General features: G+C 38.4%; 1 protein-coding gene across 1 annotated transcript in view; it reads left to right on the top strand.

The window, feature by feature from the left end:
• Window positions 1-25,356, top strand: part of LOC126088449 (piezo-type mechanosensitive ion channel component) — a 724,612-nt gene that overhangs the window by 364,454 nt on the left and 334,802 nt on the right. Inside the window, exons 17-20 of the mRNA XM_049906591.1 lie at window positions 3,509-3,627; window positions 4,001-4,143; window positions 12,835-13,011; window positions 14,453-14,585. Coding sequence (XP_049762548.1) covers window positions 3,509-3,627; window positions 4,001-4,143; window positions 12,835-13,011; window positions 14,453-14,585 — 572 coding nt within the window. The remainder of the gene's footprint in view (window positions 1-3,508; window positions 3,628-4,000; window positions 4,144-12,834; window positions 13,012-14,452; window positions 14,586-25,356) is intronic.

The raw sequence follows: 25,356 nt of genomic DNA, 5'->3' as shown, positions 1-25,356 counted from the left end.
CCGCAATCGCTGAACATTGCATTTCTACTGGCCATTCAATGAGTTACAATGATACAAACATTGTGGCTCAAACATCAAATTTCTGGAGTTCAATTATAAATGAATCCATAGAAATAAAATTGTCAGACAGCGAGACTCTTATCAATCGAGATAGTGGTTACCAGTTAAATTCCGCTTGGAATCCCGTTGTAGAGAAACTTCGAGGTCAACGTAGTTATCGGTATAAAGATGAAGATCGATCTGATATTGAAATGCCAAGTTTTCACCGCGGAGGGTGCCAGGCGCAGCGCACGGAGCTGTGAATGCGCACGCCGTAACAGTACATGCGCAGCGCATGCGCAGTGCAGCCCCCTTTGGCTTTAAATAGCAGAGCTCAGCGCGTATTCACCAGTACTCTGAAGATGGCCAAAAGACTTTGTGCTGAAATATCGTGGCAAGATGTTACTGACTTACGGCAGTTCTCCCGTGTTTTTATGGAACAATACTTAGTTACTTACTCAATTAATCTTTCATAGTAATATTTTCCCAGACATACTTAAATGTGCTGTTGTCAAGCCTCTTCACAAAAAAGGAGATGCAACATAAGTAAAGAATCACAATCATCCTCATATTGTCACCAATACTTTCAAAGCAAGGTCATTGTGTACATTCGAGTTCACAACCAGCACTGATAAGTGTACTCAGTAATAAAAAGTTTGAAAAAAAAATCTGTCTACTGAACAACCTACATTTATCTTAACAGGCAATATACTGGAGTCAATAAATCAGAAATGATTACCACTGGAATTATCCTGAGAGTTGGTTAAGGCTTTATATTGTGTGAATCATGATGTCCTCATGCAAAAGTGAAAACTTTCTCAAGTATAAGTCACACATTTTTACTTGGCCTCTCTGAGATTAGTGGAAATCTGCTGATTTCATGTCACTACAGAACATTTAGGCTTGTTGCCAACCTTAGTTACACAATAATACTGTGGACCATAAGTGTAAGTAGCCCTTCTGAATGTAATGTTGATCTGACCTAGAGATTGTTAAAATTATTTACAAAGTTGAGCGAAGCGGCTGCACCTGGTCCATCTAACGACTTGCCATCAACTTTTGTGTCACTTCTGCGATACAGTAATCCGTAACACATTCGTTTTGTCACTTTTGCAATACAGTAATCCATGAAATCCATGACACATTCATTTCTTTTATAAGCTGCAATACATAAGCTGAATGCTCTGGGTGGAGGAGGCGGTGCTTGTCTCAGCAGGCAATGCGCTAAGGGCTGGTCCTAAGCTTCCACTCCCAGCATTCTCTACTCAAGACCCAAGTAAAAGTGTGCAGTTGGTAGTAGACAAAACAAATTTGTTGTTTTTGACTTCTCTACCCGACAGGAAACAGAGTGCACCAGTCCCTGTTGACCACATAGCAGCAGGTACTTGGAATTTGAAGCACTTGTATGTGGTAAACCATAGGCTCTTTTTTGGTTCCTCTATTGTTTCTGATATTCCACTTTGCTTTGTTGGAAGAGTCGATGTTTTTCTTTTTGCTGATGATGCCATAGGAATAGAACTTACTACCAGTCTTCTTACTGAAAATGGGGCTAATGTATATTTGAAAATATTGACAATTGGTTAAAGGCAAATGGATTACCATTGAGTTTTGACAAGACTTAAAATATGCAGTTGAGTACTTCTCATAGAAAACCTCACAAAAATAGTCCACTCAAATAATAAAGTGCAAGAAGTAGCAAGTTTGTAGTTCATGGGAAAATACAAGCTGACACACGAAAAACTGGCCCCAAGTACTGGACTGCTCATTGCCACCCGCCAGTTGTCATCTGTTGTTTCAAAGCTGTTGTGACTATGGTTTTTTATTGCCCATACGAAAGCCATTATGACTTGGTTAAGACATAAGAAGTAAATATCTCAGCAAGAAAGAATCACAATAATGGAGGCATAAGTGTCTCTGGGTTCATTTAAGGAAACATGGGACTGTTTGCAAAAATGTTTCCTCATATTTCCAACCAGCAAACAGTGGTATACTGGATTTTGGACAAAGTGGCGTACTATAGAGTCAGTTGCAAGTGCAAAAAAGAATCGAGCCCTGTCCGTTCGTATGCCTGCTGTGATCACGGATAGTTGAACACAAACAATCCAGAGTCCAAAGAAGTAAACAAGTAAATTGTTGCAACAAGTGAACATTTTGCGTTGGTCTTGTCAACATGTTTTACACCATATAGGGATGATGCCCTACAAAATGATGTGTCTAAGAAATAAACGAGGAAGATAAGGCAAAATGTGCTATGTCAAACAGTAGAAAGTGGAATGTTGGATGCACTGCTGTATTTCATAACTGATGAATCCTGGTTCCATCTGACATTACATGCAAACTCCCAGAACACCAGATACTGGTCAACAACCAATATGTTCATGTTTGGGGGAGGGGGAAGGAGTATGGTGTGCCATATCAGCAAGTGAGATTGTGCGTCCTATATTTTTTGAGACAGCACAACTGGGTTTCATCTGTGGATCTATTCTGAAAGAATGTAGGCCATGCTGCCTTTCTCAAAAGATATAATCTGATAAATTTTAAAAGATTTCTGCTACTACTAGAAACACACACAATTTCCTGAAGTTTTTTAATAAATGCCCACACAGTAGTACTGCAACTAATTACATTAATTCACAATAAATACAGTGTTAATTGTTAAACAATGACTAAACTCTCAGTATAAACACAACAGAAGCAATCATGATGCATTCACAGGTTATCTAACATTAGAGACAGAAAATTCATAGAAAATAAACAAGTGAGAACCAAGATCTTTCAGCAGAGGTGTCTGCATGATGTGTGGACATCACCATATGTGCATCCATTTTAAAAATTCTTGTAATTTTTGGACTTCCGCCATCAAATTTCCTAGAAGCTAACTTTTTCTTGTCCAGAAAACTATAGTGAATTTTTTAAGGGAAAAAATTAAAAATAAGTTTTTGACACTTATTCATGTACTAGTCCTCTTAGTGGAACATAAAACTGTTATCATCCTTCCCACTTCTGCTATTTGTTGCATTCATTTCACTTAGTGTGAGGTAATCTTTTCACGTGAAATCTTATAGGTGTCATTTTTGCAACCAAAAAAATATTTGCAACTCTTTAATGCTTTTATTAATTTTTAATAGCATTTTCTTATTTGTTAAACAACTGTGTAAAAATTATGGTTTTTGTCACTGGGAATCTAAGCCTCTGGGGGTGAGAGGCCAATTTCTTTGGAATACCTAGGCCCGAGTGTCAATCAGTATTTTTGTGCATAAATACTGCTGATAAAGGATAGCAGAACTTTAACCATTTGAAGAATGAGATATACCACATCTAGAAGCTTCTAATAGGTTAATGTAGTTCCTAAGTCATTAAACTATTAAAAGCTTTGTAGCTACCCATGGGTAATAGTGCTGCTTTTTGTTTTCGAAGTGTTTCCTTGAAGGATTGTTTTCAGTTTTTTTAATATTTAATTTCTGTGTAGGGCAGCTACACTTAATTCGGCTCGAACTAGCCGATCTGGAGATGCTTCAGGAAGAGATATTTCACTTCGTGAAGAAGATACTGATGAAAGTTCAAGGCCAGATGATACAAATGTCAGAGGTAAGTTGTATTAATGTACATTAAGTTTTTAAAATGCATGAAGCCCATTCAGACAGCTGTCATTATTCCATCCTGAATTTTCCATTGTTTGATTTAGTCTAGATGTAATTACATATATTCCATACCAGTATGAAGTTCCTATTGCCACATGTCCCTCCTGGTAGCTGTTCCATGCCACTCTTTCCACCTTTTTTGTTATTAATGGCATCATCATCATCAACAACAACAACAACAACAACAACAACAACACTTTCCAGCAGACTTTTACTATGGATTAAACAGTTGTGGCTAATAAAATTTCAGGATAAGCCATTTGTCCTTTTTTAACATTGATTTAAAGCACAGAGACTAGACAGCTGTCATCTTGTTTCAGGTACTTCTTTTTACAGGCTACAGCAGCTGGGAATGAAGGGCAAGCATTTGATTGAAAAAGTGAGTGACTTTATGTGGCTGTTCCTGGAGATGCATATACTCAAGATATTGCTGTTGTCCATCATGCTACTGGGTGCCTATGATGTACGTAACAATTTTGTTTTTAATTTTTAATTCATTTTCTTTTGCTACTATAAAGCACGGATGGGTTGTGTAGATATTTAGTATGAAAATGATATATTTCAAACTGGGAAAGAAAAGCCCAAGTACAGCTTGATAGAGCTGTCTTACTCACTGAGTGCTGGTGTGTGACTAAAAAGAACAGTACACATTTGATCTCAAGTTTTTGAAATCAAAAGTTCATGTTTTCATTTCAACACATGAGGAGAAAAGGACAGATGAATGCAATTTTAAAATATTCAAAAGCATTTTTCATAAAATTATTCTTTTCCACCCCACTTTCTCGAAAAATGATAAATCATTCATAACATCCAAAAGATTTTTGATTCTTTTATTATTTTCCATTTTGCTTATGTAATACTGAAGTGTAGTAGTCATTACTTTCAAAAGCTAAACATCCTGTGTACAGTATCAGTTCATAAAATGGCTTTACATTGCACAGGGAGACCATTTGTTTGTCGATGACTGATTTTGGACTGTTTGTCCAGTGTCAGATCATCCTGAGGGATAAAATACAGGAGATTTACAGTGTATCATTAAGGTTTACAAAATGGCATTACATTAGCAGCTTAGACTCTACTACGCTAATACTGTTCCAAACTGGGTACTATGCCATAAATGTAAGTATTGCATTACACAGATTGTACAAGTGGAAAATAGGCCATGAAATCAATAAGTGCAATAACAGAATGTGGCCTCTACATGTGCTCATCACCAAAAGAGTGAAGACTGTGCCTAAGTGCTGCCCACAGCTTCTACTTGACCAAGGAGGTCACTACTGGTGACGTGCATGCAAGGATTGGGACATTTTATTACAACCAAACAAAGTATGCAAAATCATACATGAAATGCATTCTTGACAAGTTGTTTGTGGAATACACGAATGAACATATGAAACATTAAGAGTACGGTGATGCCACATGGCATATTTTAGAACATCGGACAACAACACTGCATAACAGGGTTTGTAAATAGTACATCATAATATTGCACAATTAATAAATATATATTTCTGTCAAGTTCTTACAGGTACAGCACTAAACTTCATAAAATATAAATAAAATATAAGTTCATGAAGTACCAATGGCGCCACATATGACATCATCTAAAATTGTTGGGTAGTAAAATAAAATATAAATAACATTCAAGCACTAATGACACCACACACTGTGTCTTCCAAATCCAACAGGTAGCTATGCCACAACAAGAGCTTTGGGAATTTTAGTACAAGTAATTTACAAATCATTGGTAAGATATTATCATGCCAAAAGTAACCATTTAAATAAAAATTTATGAAATACAGCTATGATCTACATGTAGCAGATAGAATTGCATCACACCTAGCATATTCTAAGACCACTGCAACATGACTTAAGATGGGTTTTATGCCTTCTTCTTTACTGGGTGATCAGAAGAGTGCTGTTTGGTGGCGGGTTAACAGATCTATTCGAGTTGGAAGAGCAGGTGACATGGAAGATCTGTTTATGGATGAGCTGGATACGATTTTGTTTGTGAATAAAGGTTCTGGTAAGCTTGAGCTTATTGACATATTTTGACCAATCCTCCTTTCCACTGCAAATGTACTGTACATTTGTGGTGAGGCTGTAAGGAAGACCCATGTCAAAATGTAATCGAAGACAGAGTCAATATCTTCACATTGCCCAAGGATTTCGTTGCTTGATTTTCTTCTGTTATTAAATATTTAATCGCTTACAGGTGCCAATTCATCATCTGCTGTGTTCCTGTCCTCTGTTTTACTCAATCGTTGCCTAACACTTTCTTTGAAAATATCAGCAACCTTTGACTGTTTCAGTTCTTTCAGTTTGTCTGGGTTCCATTCCTTAATTCCCTACCTTTCTGTAGCTTCTTCAGTTTTAATCTGCAGATCATGACCCATAAATCATGGGCAGAGTCCAAATGTGCCACAAGAAATATTCTGCAGTTTTGAAGCTCACTGCCATACAATTATATAATCTACGGTATTTGAAACCTTGTGGTGTCTCCAGCTCTCTTTCACATATACAGCCTTCTTCCATGACTCTCAAAGAAAGTGTTAGGAGTGATTAAAGAATGATCTGTTCAAAATTTTATTTGTTTGCTTCCCCTTGCAGTCCTTTACCTACAGTCCATGCCTCCTACTATTTTTTACTAATCTTCCTCTTCCTGTTATTAAATTCTAGTTCCCCATCACAGTTAAATTTTTATCTCCCTTACAGAACTGAGTGATGTTCTTTGTCTCATCATACAGTCTTTCAGTCTCATCATTCGCATAGCTAGTAGAGGTATGCACTTGTACTACTATGGAAGGTCTTAGCTTTTTGCCTGTCCTGACTATAATCATACATTTACTACACAGTTCATAGCACTTCACATTGTAGGCTGCTCCTCATCTTTAATTAAAAGTACTGGCAGTAATTTTTCTGTCCAAAATTCTAAGCATTGGACTTGTTGGATCTGACAGCACAAGAGGCCAACATGCACCCAAGATATATGTGCCAGATCATGAAAGTTCCTGACCATGAGGCTACTGACACATGTCCTATCTGTGTCTCGTATCACTTGGTGATGTTAAGACAGATTTAATAAACTCTTGATTTCTTATACTTTAGACAAATGTAAAATGTTCTTACATATTTATTCTCATTTGTTATACAGCCACAGTTATTTACTGAACACCATTTGGTTAAAGTTCGCCGTGCTGTACTTTGTTGACACTGTGGATTAAGTGTCATATCCTGAGTAATGAAATACCTTCAGTTCTGCTATTAAAAGCCCCTCATATATGCGATCTACCTGGCATGGCTATTCTATCTGGACTGACTCTCTCTCCTGCCTAAAGATATACAAGTGCCAAAACCACCCTTGTCCATACAATGTGGCTTCCCCATCAGGACACTACCTTACCGGAGCGAAGATGCATTAGGGTAAGTGCAGTCTGTCAGGGAGAAGATCGATATCGGTAATCTTTCAACCTTCTTTATTACTTCCTTATTTATTACTAGTCCTACTCTGTGTACCACTATTGGATTTTGTTTTGCTAACCCTGTACTCACACAACCAGTAATCCTGTTCTGATTTCTATTGCACTTCTCTTATTTCCATGTCAACTAACTTTAACTCATTCATTTCTCTTTTCAGGTTATCTGACCTACCTACTTGTGTAAGAGATCTAAGATCCCACAATCTGACCTTTAGAATGCCAAATTTGTGTTTTCTGATGACAACAACCTCCTAAGTAGTCCCTGCTTGCAGGTCCTAGTGAGAGACTGTTTTACCTCCAAATTATTTTAATCCTCATTAAGCTATACAGTAAAGCATATCCTCACGAAAATATACTGGTTACAGTTTCTGCTTGTTTCCAGCCATTTACCGTATTGACATAGCGAGGCCATTATGGTTAACATTAAAACACCACATCAATCAACCTTTCAGACTTGTTGCTCCAGCAACTACTGAGGCAGCAATTGTCCCTCTTCAGGACCCATATGTTAGTCTGGCCTCATCATAGATACTCCTCTAATGTGGTTGCACCTACAGTATGGCTATCAATGTTTTTCAGCACACAGGACACCTCACTGTGGCAACTGCCATGGTTCATTAACAATTCTGTAACCTTAAATGCTGGATGTCCGTGATTTGTGGTGGGAATAAAAATGTAAGAGAGGAAAATATACATATTATATTATGTATTCAATACACCTTTAGCTTTCAGTTGTTCAGTACTACATTGTTCATTCCTCTGTGTTTTCATCTGTGGTTGCAGATGGTTTGAATTCAAGAGAACTATGACTACATTTGAACTCAGCTGGACTTATAATTGTTGAAAATAAAACCACACACTCACAATAAAGTTCTGCTTTCTGTGGATGAATCTCCACTGGTTACAAGAAAAGAAAAAAATTATTATATCTTGGCATGGTTTCCCCATATATACATATGAACATCATCCCCAAATTACCATACATTAAAAATCCACATAAACAAAACTATTCTGAAATTATATCAAACAAAACTGAATTAAATTATATATTAGTTCAGTGTTTAGATTCAAGTCTAGTCTGCGAGTTTAATGTAGAGACCGGTAATGGACTTGGTGGAAGCTAGTGGCAGTAGTTCTGCCAAGACTGGGTTGCACTTGAGTGGTATAATGCTAATAAGACTCAGCACTATCATGATGACTTCAGACCCTAACAGTGAGAATAGAGGTGGCAAACTGTGTAAATGCTAATGCTGAGGAGACCTGTCAAGGTTCACAATGCGAGCTACCTAGAGATGGGTGTGTGTCATACGTTAGAAACATGCTGAGGACAAAATGTAGAGCATATGATGATTCTACTTATGCAACAGTTAATGTCCTACACTCATTAAACATGAAACCTAACTGAATGTGTTTTCTTGTTAACACTGAACATCATGGTTGATTAAATTATTTAATCTATTGATGGTAGTTGGATGTGAAAAAGAGGTGTCGTTGGCTGTTACTCTATGCCCCTCTACCAAAATTTGAACTTTATGAGGTTAAGTACTTTAAACCTGGAGATCAACAGATTTAGGTGTCATCTGCCAGTATTCCATGTCATAAATTGACATTAGCCTCAATCTATGATGAGCCTTTATTGAACTCTTCATTAGCATATCAATAATCTCTTTTACTGCATGACAAAACTGAAAATACACCATACTGGTGGCTTTTATGCTGTCATTGCTACTACTATTTGTACTTCCAAATAAACTTGTTTTGGCAGATCATTCAAAGAGCTGATCAAAACAATACCATACTGGTCTGTAAGATCTGGAAGTTGATACAGACTAAAATGACATAAAGAAAAAGGGGAGGGGGAACACACACACACACACACACACACACACACACACACACACACACACACAGAGAGAGAGAGAGAGAGAGAGAGAGAGAGAGAGAGAGAGAGAGACTACAGTAAGGTAAAACGTGGAGGGGAAAGTGAAGTGGTTTCCCTCCACATGGTTTTAGAGAGGGGATGAAATACCATGTGTGTTGTCAAGAATTTTTAAATTTTTAAGTGTCACTGCAAGCAGCAATAAATAAAATGACATCACCATAGAATGTAATTATTTGGCATGCTGAAGAAGAGTAGATACCAGCATCCAGTGTCACATGCAACAAGGTATCTGTACACCTATATCTATACTCTGGAAGCCACTGCTAAGTTCACAGCAGAGCATACATAGTATTGTTCCAGTTATTAGTGTGTGTTTCATTCCATTCATATATAGAGCTTGGAAAGATTTATTATTAGAATGTCTCTGTGCACTCTATAATTGACCTAGTCTTGGCCTCATAATGTGTACAGGATTGTAGTAATTTCCTAGAGCCATCATTTAAAGAAGGTTCTTGAAATTTTGTCAGTAGGTTTTCTCAGGATAGTTTATGTCCGTCTTCAAGTCAGCCAGTTCGGTTCCTTATTATCATCCTCCTTGTGACACTCTCCCGTGGGTCAAGCAAATCTGTGATCATTTGTGCTGCCCTTCTCTGTGTATGTTCAATATCCCCTGTGAATTCTATTTGATATGGGTCTCACACACTTGAGCAATATTCTAACAAGGTTCACATGAGTGAGTTGGAAGCAACCTCCTTTTTAGACTAGTTGCTTTTCCCCAGTATTCTACCAATAAACTGAAACCTACTACCCGCTGTACCCATGACTGGGCCTATCTGATCATTACATTTCATATCTCTACAAAGTGTTACACGCCAGTGTTTGTAAGAGTTTGATTTTACAGTCACAGGTTGTAAATTTCTTTTTAATTTTTTTTAATTTTAGTTTTTATTTTATTTATTTATTTTTTCATTTTGTGAAGTGCACAGTTTTACATTATCTAAAGTGTGTTGCCAATCTTTCCAACACTTTGAAATCTTATGAAGATCTGACTGAATATTTTTGCAGCTTCTTTCACTCAGTACTTCATTATAGTGTACTGCCTTGTCTGCAAAAAGTTTGATTGCTATCAGTATTGTTTGCAAGGTCATTAATATCCAGCATGAACAGCGAGGGTTCCAACACACTTCCCTGGGGCACACCTGAAGTTATTTCTACATCTGATGATGACTCTCCATCCAAGGTAACATGCTGCATCCTTCCTACCAAAAAAGTCCTCAATGCAGTCACAAATTTCACTTGATACATCATGTGATCATACTTTTGATGATAAGCATAGGCATGGTACAGAGTCAAATGCTGTTTGGAAATCAAGAAGTACGATACCTACTTGACTGCCTTCATCCAAAGTTTTCAGTATGTCATGTGAGAAAAGTGCAAGTTGGGTTTCACATGATCAGTTTTTGGAATCCTTGTTACTTGGCATGAAGGAGGTAATTCTGTTCAAGATACCTCATATGTTTCAGCTCTGAATATGTTCTAAGATTCTACAACAAATCGATGTCAGGGACATTGGACGGTAGCTTTGTGGATCACTTCCACTACCTGTCTTTTAGATGGGTGTCACCTGTGCTTTTTTCCAAGAACTGGGCATGCTTTTTTGTTGAAGGATCTACAATAGATTATAGTTACAATAGGGGCTACCTCAACTGCAAATTCAGTATAGAGTCTGTCAAGGATTCCATCAGGTCCTGGAACTCTGTTCAATTTTAACAATTTCAGCTGTTTCTGAACACCACCGACACTGTTTCATATTTCACTCATCTTTTCAGTGATATGAGGGTTAAATTTAGGCAGTCCTCAGGGTTATACTTTTTAGGCGAATATTTGATACCAGAGTTACGGATTTTAGCTTTCACTGTACTGCCCTAAATTTCAGTTCACGTCTCATGTGTAAGTGGCTGGAAACTAACTTTGGTGCAACTGACAGCCTTTCCATAAGACCAGAGTTTGTTTGGGTTTTGTGAAAGAGTATTTGACACTATTCTACTGCAGTAGTCACTGAATACAGATCTGTAGACAGACCAAATTGGCTGGTAGTTGGTGGAGATGGGTGTGCAGAACAGTTCAAAACTGAATTGCTTTTTGACATGACATGTATACTGTAGGTTCCTTTTGGAATTTTTGCAGTTATAAGGTACTTTCTTGTAGCCATGTTGAAGATTTATACCAAATACAGAGAAAGTGGAAAAACATCGTTCGCAAAGTCACAATGCAGACAGAAGTGTGTGTCGAGTGATCATGAAAGACTGTCATTGAAGATTATTGTGATGAAAAAAAGAGAATGACAGCTGCAGAAGTCAGAACTGAGTGTCTCACTTGCAAACCATGTCAGCACCAAAACATACAAAGGGAGTTCCATAAGCGGTGAGTTGCAAAATTAACTGGAACTTCGTAACCGCTCATCAGTGATGCAAATTTCCATAACAGGAAAATATGTGTGGAAGCCATGAAACCAGAACTATGGGGCAATGGAAGAAAGTCATTTGGTCCTATGATTCTTGGTGCACAGTGTTTCCAACTTCTGGCTGAGAGTGTGTTCCAAGGGTTAAACAAGGTAGGGGTTCAGATATGATTTGGGCAGCCATAGCATTGCATTCCATGGGCCCCATGGTTACTCTGCAAGCGACATATGATGACATCCTTAATAAGAGTTTAGTGCAACCATAGTAAGTATGGGCACAACTATTGCCAATGTTACATCTGTATGTAAGATGCAAGAAATGTAACTGTTATACTGGTTTTGTCACTATGTCAGCATATTGTTGTTGTTGTGGTCTTCAGTCGGAAGAGGGGTTTGATGCAGCTCTCCACGCTTATCTATCCTGTGCAAGCCCCTTCATCTCCGAGTAACTACTGAAATCTATATCCTTCTGAATCTGCTTTCTTTATTCATATCTTTACCTCTCTCTCTACGATTTTTACCCCCCATCAGGTTGAGCCACAAATTCCTTTGCTCCCCAAGTTCAGTATTAGTTATGTGATAAATCCGTCTAATCCTCAGCATTCTTCTGTAGCACCACATTTCAAAATCTTCTGTTATCTTTTTGTCTAAACTGTTTGTTGTTCATGTTTCACTTCCATACATGGCTACACTCCATACAAATACTTCCAGTAGAGACTTCCTTTTGCTGTCCAAATAGCAAAATTCATCTACTGCTTTAACTATCTTATTTTGTCATTTAATTCCCTCAGCACTGCTTGATTTAATTAGACTTCATTCCATTATGCTCATTTTTCTTTTGTTGGTGTTCATCTTATATCCTCCTTTTGAGACCCTGTCCATTCTGTTCAACTGATCTTCCAAGTCCTTTGCTGTCTCAGAGACAATTACAATGTCATCGGCAAACCTTGAAGTTTTTATTTCTTCTCCATGAACTTTAATTCCTGTTCCAAACTTTTCTTCTGTGTCCATTGCTGCTTTCTTAGTGTACAGTTTGAATAACATTGGCTACAGCCCTGTCTCACTCCGTTCTCAACTACTGCTTCCCTTTCATGCCTTTCAGCATACACAACATATTAAAATACTTCTAATCAGATAGGATTTTGTGTAATTTGAAAAGCGTTTTAAGGGAATATTACTTTGACACATATTAGCTTGTTGATGAAGTAAAATACTTAACATTCATTTAGTATCTGTGACTCTTGTCAGTTAATATGACTAATGTTTCAACATACACTTATCAGTTTCACTGCTTAGTCTAGTAAAAATTGACTTTGTTTGTATCTTTTGCAGGTCTGTGCTTTACACTTCATCCTGGTACTATTAGCAGTCATCAGTTTATCATTTGGGACAAAATTTCAGACTATAGTGGCTCACATATGTTCTGTTGGTGTATCTTGCCTGATACTAGCAAAAATGATATATCAAATAGAATACATAGAGCATGATCTGAATGATGTAAATTGCACGGTAAGAATCTTCATTTACTCTTAATGCTTACTTGCTCTTCTCTCACTTCTAGTTAGTATACCTACCACATACACTAGCTGCTCCAGAGTGTCCAGACACCTATTAGTCAACATTAGTATGCAATGTGTCAAACTTTCACCTTTATGGCAACTTGGACTATGCCAGGGACATTTCCAATGAGATGTCAGAATGTCTGTGGAGAAATGGTGCCCCATTTTTCCTCAAGAGCCATAGCCAGGAAAGAGAGTGATGTTGGATGCTGGGGTCAGGAGTGAAGTTGGCATTTTAACTCATTTCAAAGACATAACATTGGGTTCAGGTCAGTCCATTTCAGGAATGTTGTTGTTCACAAACCATTGTCTCACAGGGACTGCTTTATAATAGAGTGCATTGTTTTGCTGATACAGTCAGTCATCTCTGAACTGTTCATCTACTGTAAGTAGTACACAAGTCTGTAAAATGTTTTCATATCCTTCCATATTAAACATTTTTAAGCACAGTAAGGAGACCACACCCTAACCATGAAAAACACCCCCAAATCATACTACAGCCTCCTCTATACTCTACTATTGCTCTATGCATGATGACACGTAACATTCTCTAGGCATTTGTCGTATCTAAACTCATCCATCTGGCTGCCACACGGTATAGCATGAATTATCACTCCAAATCATTAGCTTCCAGTCATCCACTATTGAGTGGCATCACTCTTTACAGAACCTTGAGCAATGCATATCATTCACTACACAAATGTGTGTCTTATGAGGAGCTGCTCAACTGTTGTACTCCATGCTTTTTAACTTCTTAGTCACTGTTTTAGCTGGTCTGCTGGTAGTATTTGGAACTGTAGAGTGATTATTTCCACTGACTTCGTGTGACTTTCTACAACCACTATCTGCAACGCCGCGATCCCTGTCTGTCAGTATGTGAGGTCTGCCTGTCTTGGCTTAACTGTGGTTTTTCCTTCATGTTTCCCCTCAACAGTCACATCACCAAAAGTCAACTCGGGCAGCTTTAGAATGACTGAAATGTCCCTGATGGATTTATAAGTCAAGTGATATGGAAGCCACAAAGCTCTCCTGACCCACCCATTCTGTTGTTTCTGCTTCTCTATTGACAACACAAGTCTCCACTTCCTTTTATACTGACAGGCCTGCCTCACTTGACATCTAGTGGTCAGTTCTGCATTACATGATGGTGTCCAGACACTTTTGATTATATAGTGTATGTGCAATGTGTTCAGTTTTTAAAATAGAAGTCTTTGGAAATTGGCAAATGGTGTTGTACGGTGAAAGAGAATTAGGTGATAGTGTTGGAGCCAAACAACAGATGTTCCTTCTACTTTTGTGCAGTGAGTGTATGTGATGAAGAAAACAAAGTAACCTTGTATAATTACTAATTGGACATTTATATACATGTATGTGCACTTTATTTTACACAGGATACAACACCAAGGAATGGCACAATACCTCCAGGAGAAGAATCAAATTTTACAGCAAATGATATGGACTGGGTGGGTTTTCATAAAAGTAGTGAAGACTTCAGCCTCCCAGAACTTTTAAAAGGTTACATTGGTAAGTATTTCAAATTTAATGTTGTCACATATTTTTGCATATATGTCTTACATATTTCTGACTAGTGATTTCTACTGGACCTAAATATAGATTATTTTGAAAAATGGGGCATCTTAGTAAATATAGTAACGTCTGTCAACAAAGAAAAACATTCAACCCGGACAGAACCACGAGTGTGAAAGCATTCTCACAGTACATTTCATCAAAACTAATGACCACATTGGAAATCATGGAACATGAACAGATATTTGTCTCTGACAGGTAGGATGATGATCATCTTTCTACATTCACTGTTAAGGTGTCTTTCGAAATTATCCATAAAGAGATAAAAATGAGGAAAGGTAAGCAGTCATCTTCAGATGACTGACAATTGGTGCTGAGCAACACTTAACACATTCCATTGGGCCACAGTGACTGCTGTAGTCCCCCACAAGTTGTACACTTTTCCAATTCTTTGTATGGCTCGAACTTGTAAGATGAAGGAGCAAAGCAAAACTTTTTCATTGAAATACATACCATCATCCTTTACGTTTTAATTTGTTCAAGGTGTTTTGAAATTCACCACATATTTATAGAATACTTATATTTTCAAAGTTAGAAAATTTGAAGGTAGAAAAAAGTTTGTAAATGCAAAACTTACATTTTTATTACAAGATAAATGTACAAAACTATTTTCTTGAATTTATGTAACTGTTTCCACTGAGCAGAATTCATCCTTATGTGATACAGCTTGAAACAGTCAGGCAGACATACTAGCAGCTGGTGTCTATTGTCACATTTGTGCTAGTAATCCATGTGCCTCTCAAAACAAAAAAATGCAATATCTTGAAGTATATTTCTTAAACAGTGGACATTCCAGGATGATATGTAACAGTATTACAAAAAGAATAGTTGCTACTCACCATGTAGCAGAGATGCTGAGTCACAGATAGGCACAACAAAAAGGCTTTCAGAAAGTGATCTTTTGGTCAACAAGACCTTTGTCAAAATATAGACAGAACACACACACACACACACACACACACACACACACACACACACACACACACACACACACAACCATAGTCTCTGACAGCTGAAGCCAGACTGCGAGCAGCTGCTCATGATGAGAGAGGCAACCAGGTGGTGTGGGAGTAAGAAACATCTGGATCACCCCATTGCTGAGCATGTTGCCCATCATGACGTTCTTCATTTCAGCAATTGCTCCACAGTCTGTGCCATCTGAATCCTTCCCAACAACACCAGTTTTTCTGACTTGGGCAGGTAGGAACTCTCCCTGCAATATATCATACGTATCATATATAACCCTCCTGGCCTCAGCCTTAATTAGTTATTGTCCTTATGCATCTAGCCCCATCCATGTTCCAATTCCAGCACTACATAGCCTTCTACTCCAACAACACACCCAATCTTTTTACCCCCCCCCCCCCCCTCTCTCCCCACTCACCCTCTCCATCCCTCCTCTTCTCTCCTCTCGCCCTCCTCCCCCCTCCACTCACCCCTCTACATCAAATTTGTCCTTTAAAAGGACATAAACCTTCATCAACTGTCAGATTCTCATCAGGATAAAAACTACTCTTGCTTTTCAATAAAAGTTATCATAAAAATGTCAATTTTGTGCAAAGGAGTGTGGTTTGGTTGCCCCCAGCGTATATAATTATTATTATTCACATGAAACATAAAGGAAATTGACCTGAAACCAATATCTGGTCATGATTTGCTCCAATAGTCTGATATTTCTTTTGTGCATAAGACGCATGAGAATAATTATAGCGAAAAACTGAAACATCTCGTGTAGCTTCACAGCAGACCAGCTGACCCAGAGTGATGTGGGAGTTGTTTTATATTGCCTATGCAATTTAGAAATAGTTGATCTTGCATAGCTGTTTTCTCCAGTTTTGTGTTTTTTATCAATCATCAATAAAAAGGCTCCAACAATCAAATTCATTTCTTTCAACATGTAAAGGTGCCAAAATATTACTTACACCTTCAAAGACATGTAACTAGGTTCAAACATCATAATTTAATGCCATTGTTGGGTTCTGCCTCATTGGATGGGAGCTTTACACTCTTCTAATGCATCTGATAGCTCATTTCCAATTTCAGAATACTCATTGTTACCAGGAAAGTTGAGACATGAGTCAGTAAAGCTGTCGTGAATGTAATTGTGATCCCTATTCACACTGACTGATAATTATATTAACTGTCTGTTTCAGAAATACTGACATCGATTTCAAAGCCATTGTTGTCGATTTCTGTTACAGATTCTTCAAGCAGCCTCAGAATTTCATCATCAGTCAAACTGTCCCCCTTTTTATGACAAACTTTTGCAATCAAAACAACTATGGAAGCACAATTTAGCAATGAAAGAGCAGTGAGACACACTCCTCTTTATAATTGAATAAACAATAGATAAAATAAAGTTCCAAACACTTGCTCTTATTTGTCTTTTATTGCTAAGTGTGCAGTTAATAACTACACAAAAATGAATAAGTGCTCAATACCTCTTTCTTGCTGCTCATTGATGAACTTATTGCTCATAGAATAGTGTAGGTCACTGTGTTTAAAACAGCTCTTTCTAGTGAATGTGATTATGGTTAACAAAATAATTTGGACATTGCTTACACGTGCTTTATCATCGGTAGACTTATTTTCTTCGAATCGCAGATTGTACTCCCATTGCAAAATAAACATTTAAGAGACTTGTTCCAAACAAAATGCAGTCCAGCAGTTGATGCTAACTACCTACTCATTTCACCATTATGTATAGGCACAGGGTGTACACCCCCTGGGACAACTGGGAAGCCTGGGAATTTTTTCATCTGGGAGAAATATGGGAAAAACCTAGAAAGTTTTTAGAGTTCTGGGAGTTTTTCATTGTTTTAGTTTTCAGTTAGATTTTTGTAATTTTGGCTGGTAAGAACTCTGATGAATAATTTTACTTTACCTCACTGCTGTAGAATAATAATGCAGCACTAAAACATACGTGAGAGAATAACACCAAAATACAACTTTAGTTGCAAAGTAAGTGTGCCAGTTACAACAACAAAGCACAGTGCACATGTAAGTATTGTGACAACAAACTGCTTTTGATGCGTCTTTCTCAAGGACGTTGTCTCGTTGAGTGTGACGACATAACTGTTTACATTTCTAACAGGTTGAGGGAAAATGTTGCGAATGATGGTTGAGATGAATTACGTTACGTGAGACAGTGTGTGATGAATTTCTTAAGTCACCGAGCATTAGACTCTTTCAGAACTTAACACTGAGGCATGTGGAAAGCTTTCAGGCCCAGAAGACCAGCCATTTATGCCAGTATTTAAAATTTTACTGGCACACATGTGTTTGTATATCTTAAAGGTTCACAAATTTCAATGTTAGTTTTTCATATTTATTTTACTTCTTTCACAGATTACAAATTATACAGTAACAATGGCAAAAAGTATAACTATACTTCAAAAAAGTGTGAAGTGAGTTCTTGAGCAATTTCACACTTAATTGGCTTTTGTATGCAAAAATTGAAGTCCCAGCTAGATAATCTATGAAATCTTCAGCGCGCAGCCGTGAAATTCATAATTGTACTTGTCTGAAATATTCAGCTGCAGAACTTTAAGCTGTGCTCTCAGATCCTGTGTAACCGCACCTTCAGGGGGGGGGGGGGGGGGGGGGGAAATTTGCTAACCAATATTATATATGACAGCTTAGCTTTTCTTGTTGTTGTGCTGTATGTATAGTAGTTTAACCATTAACTTTTCCTTGTGTGTGATTGCGCTACCTAACAATGATGTTGCTTTTGGCTTACTACATGCTGTGAATATTTGCTGTCATTGGCTGATAAGATCATGTGATATGAGCTGTGACTTGGCTGACTAAAGCACGTTGCAAACATTATTTCAGTGCTTCTGAAGCTACCATGCTGCATTTGGTGGAATTTGTGTTTAACTTTCTGTAATATGAAAATATGCAGTGTAAATGTTGCCAGGCATAAAAGATCTTTCCAGAATCCATTGTTTTTGCTGGGTTTCATTTCCTAACGTTCCAGGAAGTTCTATGCTGGTGTGCAGAACCTTCACCGTTCAAACAATTGCTAAGTTTTACAGCTCCAAGGGAAAATATATTATCACTTTACATGGAAAAAATGTACTTTCGCTAGGGAAAAAGTGTATTTTCACCCAGAAGAAAGTGTATTTTTAACCAGGATATCCATGAAAAACCTGGGATGTTTTTTCCTTCACCGTGAGACAGAAACCAACTAACATATTACAGGTTACTCCATAACTGTCAGACTACACAGTGTCAGTCCAGCAACTTGTTTACGATTCCAGTTATATACAAAAATTCAGATACAAAGATGTAATATATTGATGTAAATTGGATTTTTCCAAAGAAATACGGATAGTTAACAATTCATTAAGAAAAGATTCTTTTTATCAATTTTTCCTTTTGGAATGATTATAGAAAGCAATAAGTACTACATTAACAATGTGTTGTGAGAGTTATGTCTTTAATTTTTGTTGTATTGTGTTCGTCTATACTTGACAAAAATTGAGGTTTGTTGAACAGTTCCATTACAGTGGGAACTGATACTGCCTGTAATTAGTTTTTCAAGTCCTGGAGCACTTTGTATAAGCAGGAACATTCACCTAATGGCTCTCTGAAGTATTAAAAGAGCAAATGATTTACTTCAAGCTGTCACTGCTCAGAAATAATGCCCTTTATCATGAAATAACAATGAGGAATGTTGTGCTCAAGGATTCTCTGAGTGCCAACTGTTGAGGAAATGATGACACAGCCGTAGTTTCTACAGACAGCGAAGAGAATGTTAATAGATCAAAAAATTGCATTATCTTTGAGTTTTAGACTTTTTCTGGTATTGGAAATCTCTATCTCCCTCCCTCCCTCCCTCCCTCCCCCACACCTCCCTTCCTCCTCCACCCACCCTCTCCCTCTCTCGCCAGCCGCGGTGGTCTAGTGGTTCTAGGCGCACAGTCCGGAACCGCGCGACTGCTACGGTCGCAGGTTCGAATCCTGCCTCGGGCATGGATGTGTGTGATGTCCTTAGGTTAGTTAGGTTTAAGTAGTTCTAAGTTCTAGGGGACTGATGACCACAGATGTTAAATCCCATAGTGCTCAGAGCCATTTGAACCATTTGAGCTCTCCCTCTCTCCTCCCCATCCCACCACCTCTTACCCTATCCTCTCACTCCCTCGCCCTTTCACGTGCCCCCTAACTTCATTTCTTCATACTCTCTAATTAATTAATGGATATCAGCATTAGGAGTGATTTAAAATGGAATGATCATATAATGGTGATTGTCGGTAAAGCAGATGCCAGACTGAGATTCATTGGAAGAATCCTAAGGAAATGCAATCCGAAAACAAAGGAAGTAGGTTACAGTACGCTTGTTCGCCCACTGCTTGAATACTGCTCAGCAGTGTGGGATCCGTACCAGATAGGGTTGATACAAGACATAGAGAAGATCCAACGGAGAGCAGCGCGCTTCGTTACAGGATCATTTAGTAATCGCGAAAGCGTTACGGAGATGATAGGTAAACTCCAGTGGAAGACTCTGCAGGAGAGACGCTCAGTAGCTCGGTACGGGCTTTTGTCAAAGTTTCGAGAACATACCTTCACCGAAGAGTCAAGCAGTATATTGCTCCCTCCTACGTATATCTCGCGAAGAGACCATGAGGATAAAATCAGAGAGATTAGAGCCCACACAGAGGCATACCGACAATCCTTCTTTCCACGAACAATACGAGACTGGAATAGAAGGGAGAACCGATAGAGGTACTCAAGGTACCCTCCGCCACACACCGTCAGGTGGCTTGCGGAGTATGGATGTAGATGTAGATGTAGATGTAGATATTTCAACACAGTGTATAATGGCAAAAATACATCGGGCTCATCTATTTAAGAAACTGGCAGCATAAGCACAGTGCACCCATTTGTCACTGTGCATGCATTGCTAGAGTGCTTGTGCTTCTGCTGTAAGTCTGCACACTGGTGTGATTACCAACCATGGTTCAAACTCACCTCATTATCATCATATGTAAGTACCCTCGATGGTGCAAACTTACCTCATTAATGGCATATTGATTGACTTCACATGGTAAAATCATGGAGTGGTGCCAGCTGCACAGAGCATGAAGTTTTTCCATAACAGGGTCACATGCTTTTATCTAACTGCAAACTGTCGTCTTGATTGATAAGGGCCTCAAACAGTCATATTTCCACTGACTGATAGATAAGAGTTCAAAAATTTTGAAGTGTGGGCCACAGTATGTATTTCATTGAATGGCCAGTAGAGTTACTGTTCTCTGTGATAGATTTGCTGGCTCCTCAACAGTGCACTTCATTTCCCTATATATAATATGCTTCACTTGCACAGAATCTTATAAACACCTGCCTTGCAAAGCAGTTCTAAGTTGATCTTGACTGATCCCAGAAATAGCAAGATTTGTGATGGACAACGAAGGATCAGTTTACTCATGTGTTTTCTTAGTACTCTGCCTATATATATGGCAGGCAGGCTGTTGTCTTGAAGGCCTCATCCTCTTCTTTGTGCCATTTGTACAACTGTAGTGCTGTGTGTGTACTGACACGAATATATATTTTCCAAGAAAATGGTTTATAGGTATTTCATTTCCACTTGTTATTGACATCTGATATGATCTGGACTCAGAGAATCAAGTGCTTCTAAACACCCAAACATACTTCATATTTAACTTTGTGTTTTATGATCAATCTGACTCTGTCACAATAGGGAGTCATTTGTCTGCCCTGGTGGTCAACTTATTGTGGAAGGTATGAGGAGTGGCACTTGACTCAACAGATTTAAATGTAATAGTGTTCTGGCAATAAATTTATACTTTTATAGTTTGGCCAATAGTTTGAGCAGTCCCGGAGAGTTCCTTCAGCATCTGAGCTCCACACGTAAGATAAAATTTTCAGTGGAGATGGAGAAAGAAGATTGTTTGCCATTTTTGACCACAATAGTGTTACACAGTAGTGATAGTACACTTAGATATTCAGTACTTCTAAAGCCCACTTATAAAACCTTTATTTAGAGGCAACTGTTTTTACCTGGCACAAGGGATGGGTGTTTTGAGGACTCTTATTCACTGAGCTCATATCATATCAGATACTGATAACCCGCAAGTGGAATAAGAACATCTCCAAATTGTGTTCCTGGAAAACAGATATTCATTTTATCAGGTGCAGAGAGATCACTGTAAACATACAAACATCGTAACAAGGAAGAGAAAGAAGCCTTCAAGGCAACAGCCTACCTTCTATATATTGAAAATATTTCCACAAAAATAGGCAGTGTACTAAGAAAAGATAAGATTAAATTCTCTTTTGTCCCCTGTCAAAAAGTCTTGGTACTTCTTGGATCAATCATAGAAGACATAGAGTTGCGCAAGACAGTGTGCTTTTCATAGCCTGTGGCATTCTGCAATTTTACTATGTGGATATGACCAATCTGACACTAGTGAGATGAGCTTTCACCATGGAAGGCACTCACAGCAGCATACAGACTTGAAGCAGAAGTGAACCATAATACACGTCTTCCCTTCAACAAGGCTAAGACAAAAGTTGTTCTCAAGAGTACCTTCTCAACTGTTCTCATTATTATAAGAATGTTCACTGACACGATTAGCACAGAATAACATAGAAGCTCCATGGTTCTTCCATACACTTTCACTAAAACTTCCACGGGTCGCCAGACAAGTAGTTGTCATTGCCATTTGACTGTCGTGTCTACATTCTTCTCGTGACTGAATTTCAAACCTGCACACAAAAACATGTGACGCTCAGTAGGTAGGATTCTATCATCCCACACTGACATCTAAAATATTGTGTGTTGGAGACGGTAGAAGGCTGAGTGGTTCTAGAATTTCCGTCAAAATTCATGAATCACTACATTTGTGCTACAATTCTACAAATTGTACTCCTGGCATTGTGATCCTTGGGCGAGTAGTTGGTTCATTCTTAATATATTTTGCATTGTATTTCAGTGTAATCATACCACTCCTGTGCTTACCAAACAAATCTATAATGATTGTGCAGCTCCTGATTGAAGCCTTGTTCATTTTTCCAGTAATTTAAACTTCATAAAAGACAAGAACCCTATGAGAATCCTGTCACCTACATTTAAAAAAAAATCATCTCCTCCACCTCCTCCTCCTCCTCCTCTTCCTCCTCCAGTTCCCAACCCTTGGCAGGGTGTGCTTGGAACATATGGATCCCCATCTTTTCCTGTGATCTTCCTACATGCCTCTCTCCGATCTGTTCCAGTCTTCTCCTCTCTTCTTCACAGATTCATTCACTCCTACAGTCCATCTTTACTGTGGGCCTCCTGCCTCCTCGCAAGCTTGTCTTGATACCCTGACGAATCCTATGCTTTTAACATGCACATACTATTTTAATCTTGCTTTTTTTTCTTTGGTGTCCTGCATGGGCCTCTCTCTCACTATTTTTCTCACCATCTCATTTCTTTACTCTGTTCATTCTAATTGTTCATATCCTGATTCCTTGAAATTTTCTCTCTAAAGTCTGAGTCCTCCTTACCTACCTCTTCTTCATTACATATGTTTCTGATGCATACATTAATATTGGAATGTAATACGCCTTGTATAACATTTGCTTGCTTTTTGGTGGCACATCTTTGAGAAGTCAATGTGGTTGCCTTCTCCTTTCGCTAATTTCCTTATGGTTCTCCCTCTGTGTTCCGTTTCACTCCCCAGGTACTTGAAACTTTCCGCTCTCTTTAGAACTTGCTGTCTAATACATACATCCATTGCTACTCTCATCTTGTTCCTCATTGTCATGACTATATCACACTTCTTCACATTAAATACCAATCCATACTACCCGACCACTTCCTCTCACATATTTAGTGTTTCATGTACCTCTCCTTATGTATTTCCCCACACTATTATGTCATCTGCAAATACCATCACTTTCAAATTTTAATCCCTTATTCCCTCTGCCACTACAATCATTATCTCACTCATAACACTGATAAAAAGTAGCGGGAATAGTGCTCTCCCTTGCTTCAGCCCACTACTTTGCTCTAAATAGTCTGTCTTCTCTCCTACTTTTATGCCACTCTCACTGCCTTGATACATTCCCCGTATTCTTCTCATAGTCAGCCTTCAAATTTCCTTCTCCTTAAAGTTTTCCCAGATCTTGCTTCATTTCACAGTATCATACGCATCTCAATAAACAAGAACACCATTGTTAAACACTCGCCATATGAGATGCATTGGAAAAGCCCGTGCAAAAATAAAAACTACTTACATGTTTGGGGTAAACCTTTTTTATTTTTCGACATAGTCTCCTTTTAAACTTATACACTTCGTCCAACGCTGTTCTAATTTGTTGATCCCTTCCAATAATACTAATTGTTTAAGTCTGTAAAATAGCTATTAGTTGCTGCAATCACCTACTCGTTTGAATAAAATCTTTGCCCGCCAGCCGTTTCTTCAAATTGGAGAACAAATAGTAGTCCGAGGGAGCCAAGTCTGGAGAATAGGGGGGATGAGAAGTGAGTTGGAATCCTGTTTCCATTAATTTTGCGACCACAACTGCTGAGATGTGCGCTGGTGCATTTTTGTGATGTAAAAGGACTTTTTTGCAGTCCAATCGCTGGCGTTTTTCGTGCAGCTCAGTTTTCAAACAGTTCAATAATGATAAGTAATATGCACCTGTGATAGTTTTACCCTTTTCCAGATAGTCAATTAGGATTATCCCTTGCAAATCCCAAAAGACAGCTGCCATAACCTTTCTGGCTGAAGGAATGGTCTTCGCCTTTTTTGGTGCAGAATCTCCCTTGGTCCTGCAGATTCTTCCTGAACAGCTGAAAACAATCCTTGCAACACTTTCCACGATTCCGTGTTTGGTCAAGCGTGAGCAATCGCGGAACCCATCTTGCAGATAGCTTTCTCATGGCCAAATATTTACGCAAAATATTATGTACCTGTTCATTTGAGATGCCCACAGCACTAGCAATCTCACGCACCTTTACTCTTCGGTCATCCATCACCATATCATGGATTTTATCAATGATTTCTGGAGTCGTAACCTCCACAGGTCGACCAGAACGTTCAGCATTACTTGTGCCCATATGGCCACTCCGAAAATTTGGAAACCACTTATAAACTGTTCTAATCGAAGGTGCAGAGCCACTGTAATGTTTATCAAGCTTGTCTTTAGTCTCCTGTGGCGTTTTGCCTTTCATAAAGTAATGTTTAATCACCACACGAAATTCTTTTTCGTCCATTTTTTGACAATGAATCGACTTCCTTGATTCACACGAATACCAAACACAAAGAAATAGACCAATATGGCTGAAACCTGGTGTGCGTTCTTTCCAAAGGTGCTACTAACTAACCATGACCTCAATACGCACCGGTGGTGCCATCTCTGAGACTTTGCACAGACTTTTCAAACGCCCCTTGTATTTGCAACCTCACTCATGTAGCTGCCTTACACTAAGAATTAGATCCCCTACCAGGCTTTGTGGTCTAAGCGTATATTATTTCTCTCTGTCCTCCTCCTGCTATTTTCTGCACTCTCTTTTCCAGTATCTTCTCAAGTATCTTGGCAGCATGATGTCTCAAAGTAACTCTCCTATGATTTTGACACTGTTTCCAACAATGGTTCTTAAAAACTGCCATTATGATTCCCTTTCTCCAGTTTTCAGTTGTCCTCCTTTGTTTCCTTATTGTTCTTATGACCCGATAGTCACTGAACTCCAACAGTG

Source organism: Schistocerca cancellata, chromosome 6 (genome assembly GCF_023864275.1).
Source record: "Schistocerca cancellata isolate TAMUIC-IGC-003103 chromosome 6, iqSchCanc2.1, whole genome shotgun sequence".
NCBI classification, from domain to species: domain Eukaryota; kingdom Metazoa; phylum Arthropoda; class Insecta; order Orthoptera; family Acrididae; genus Schistocerca; species Schistocerca cancellata.
The sequence above is the reverse complement of the archived record's forward strand: the minus strand, read 5'-3'. Positions and strand labels throughout refer to the sequence as shown.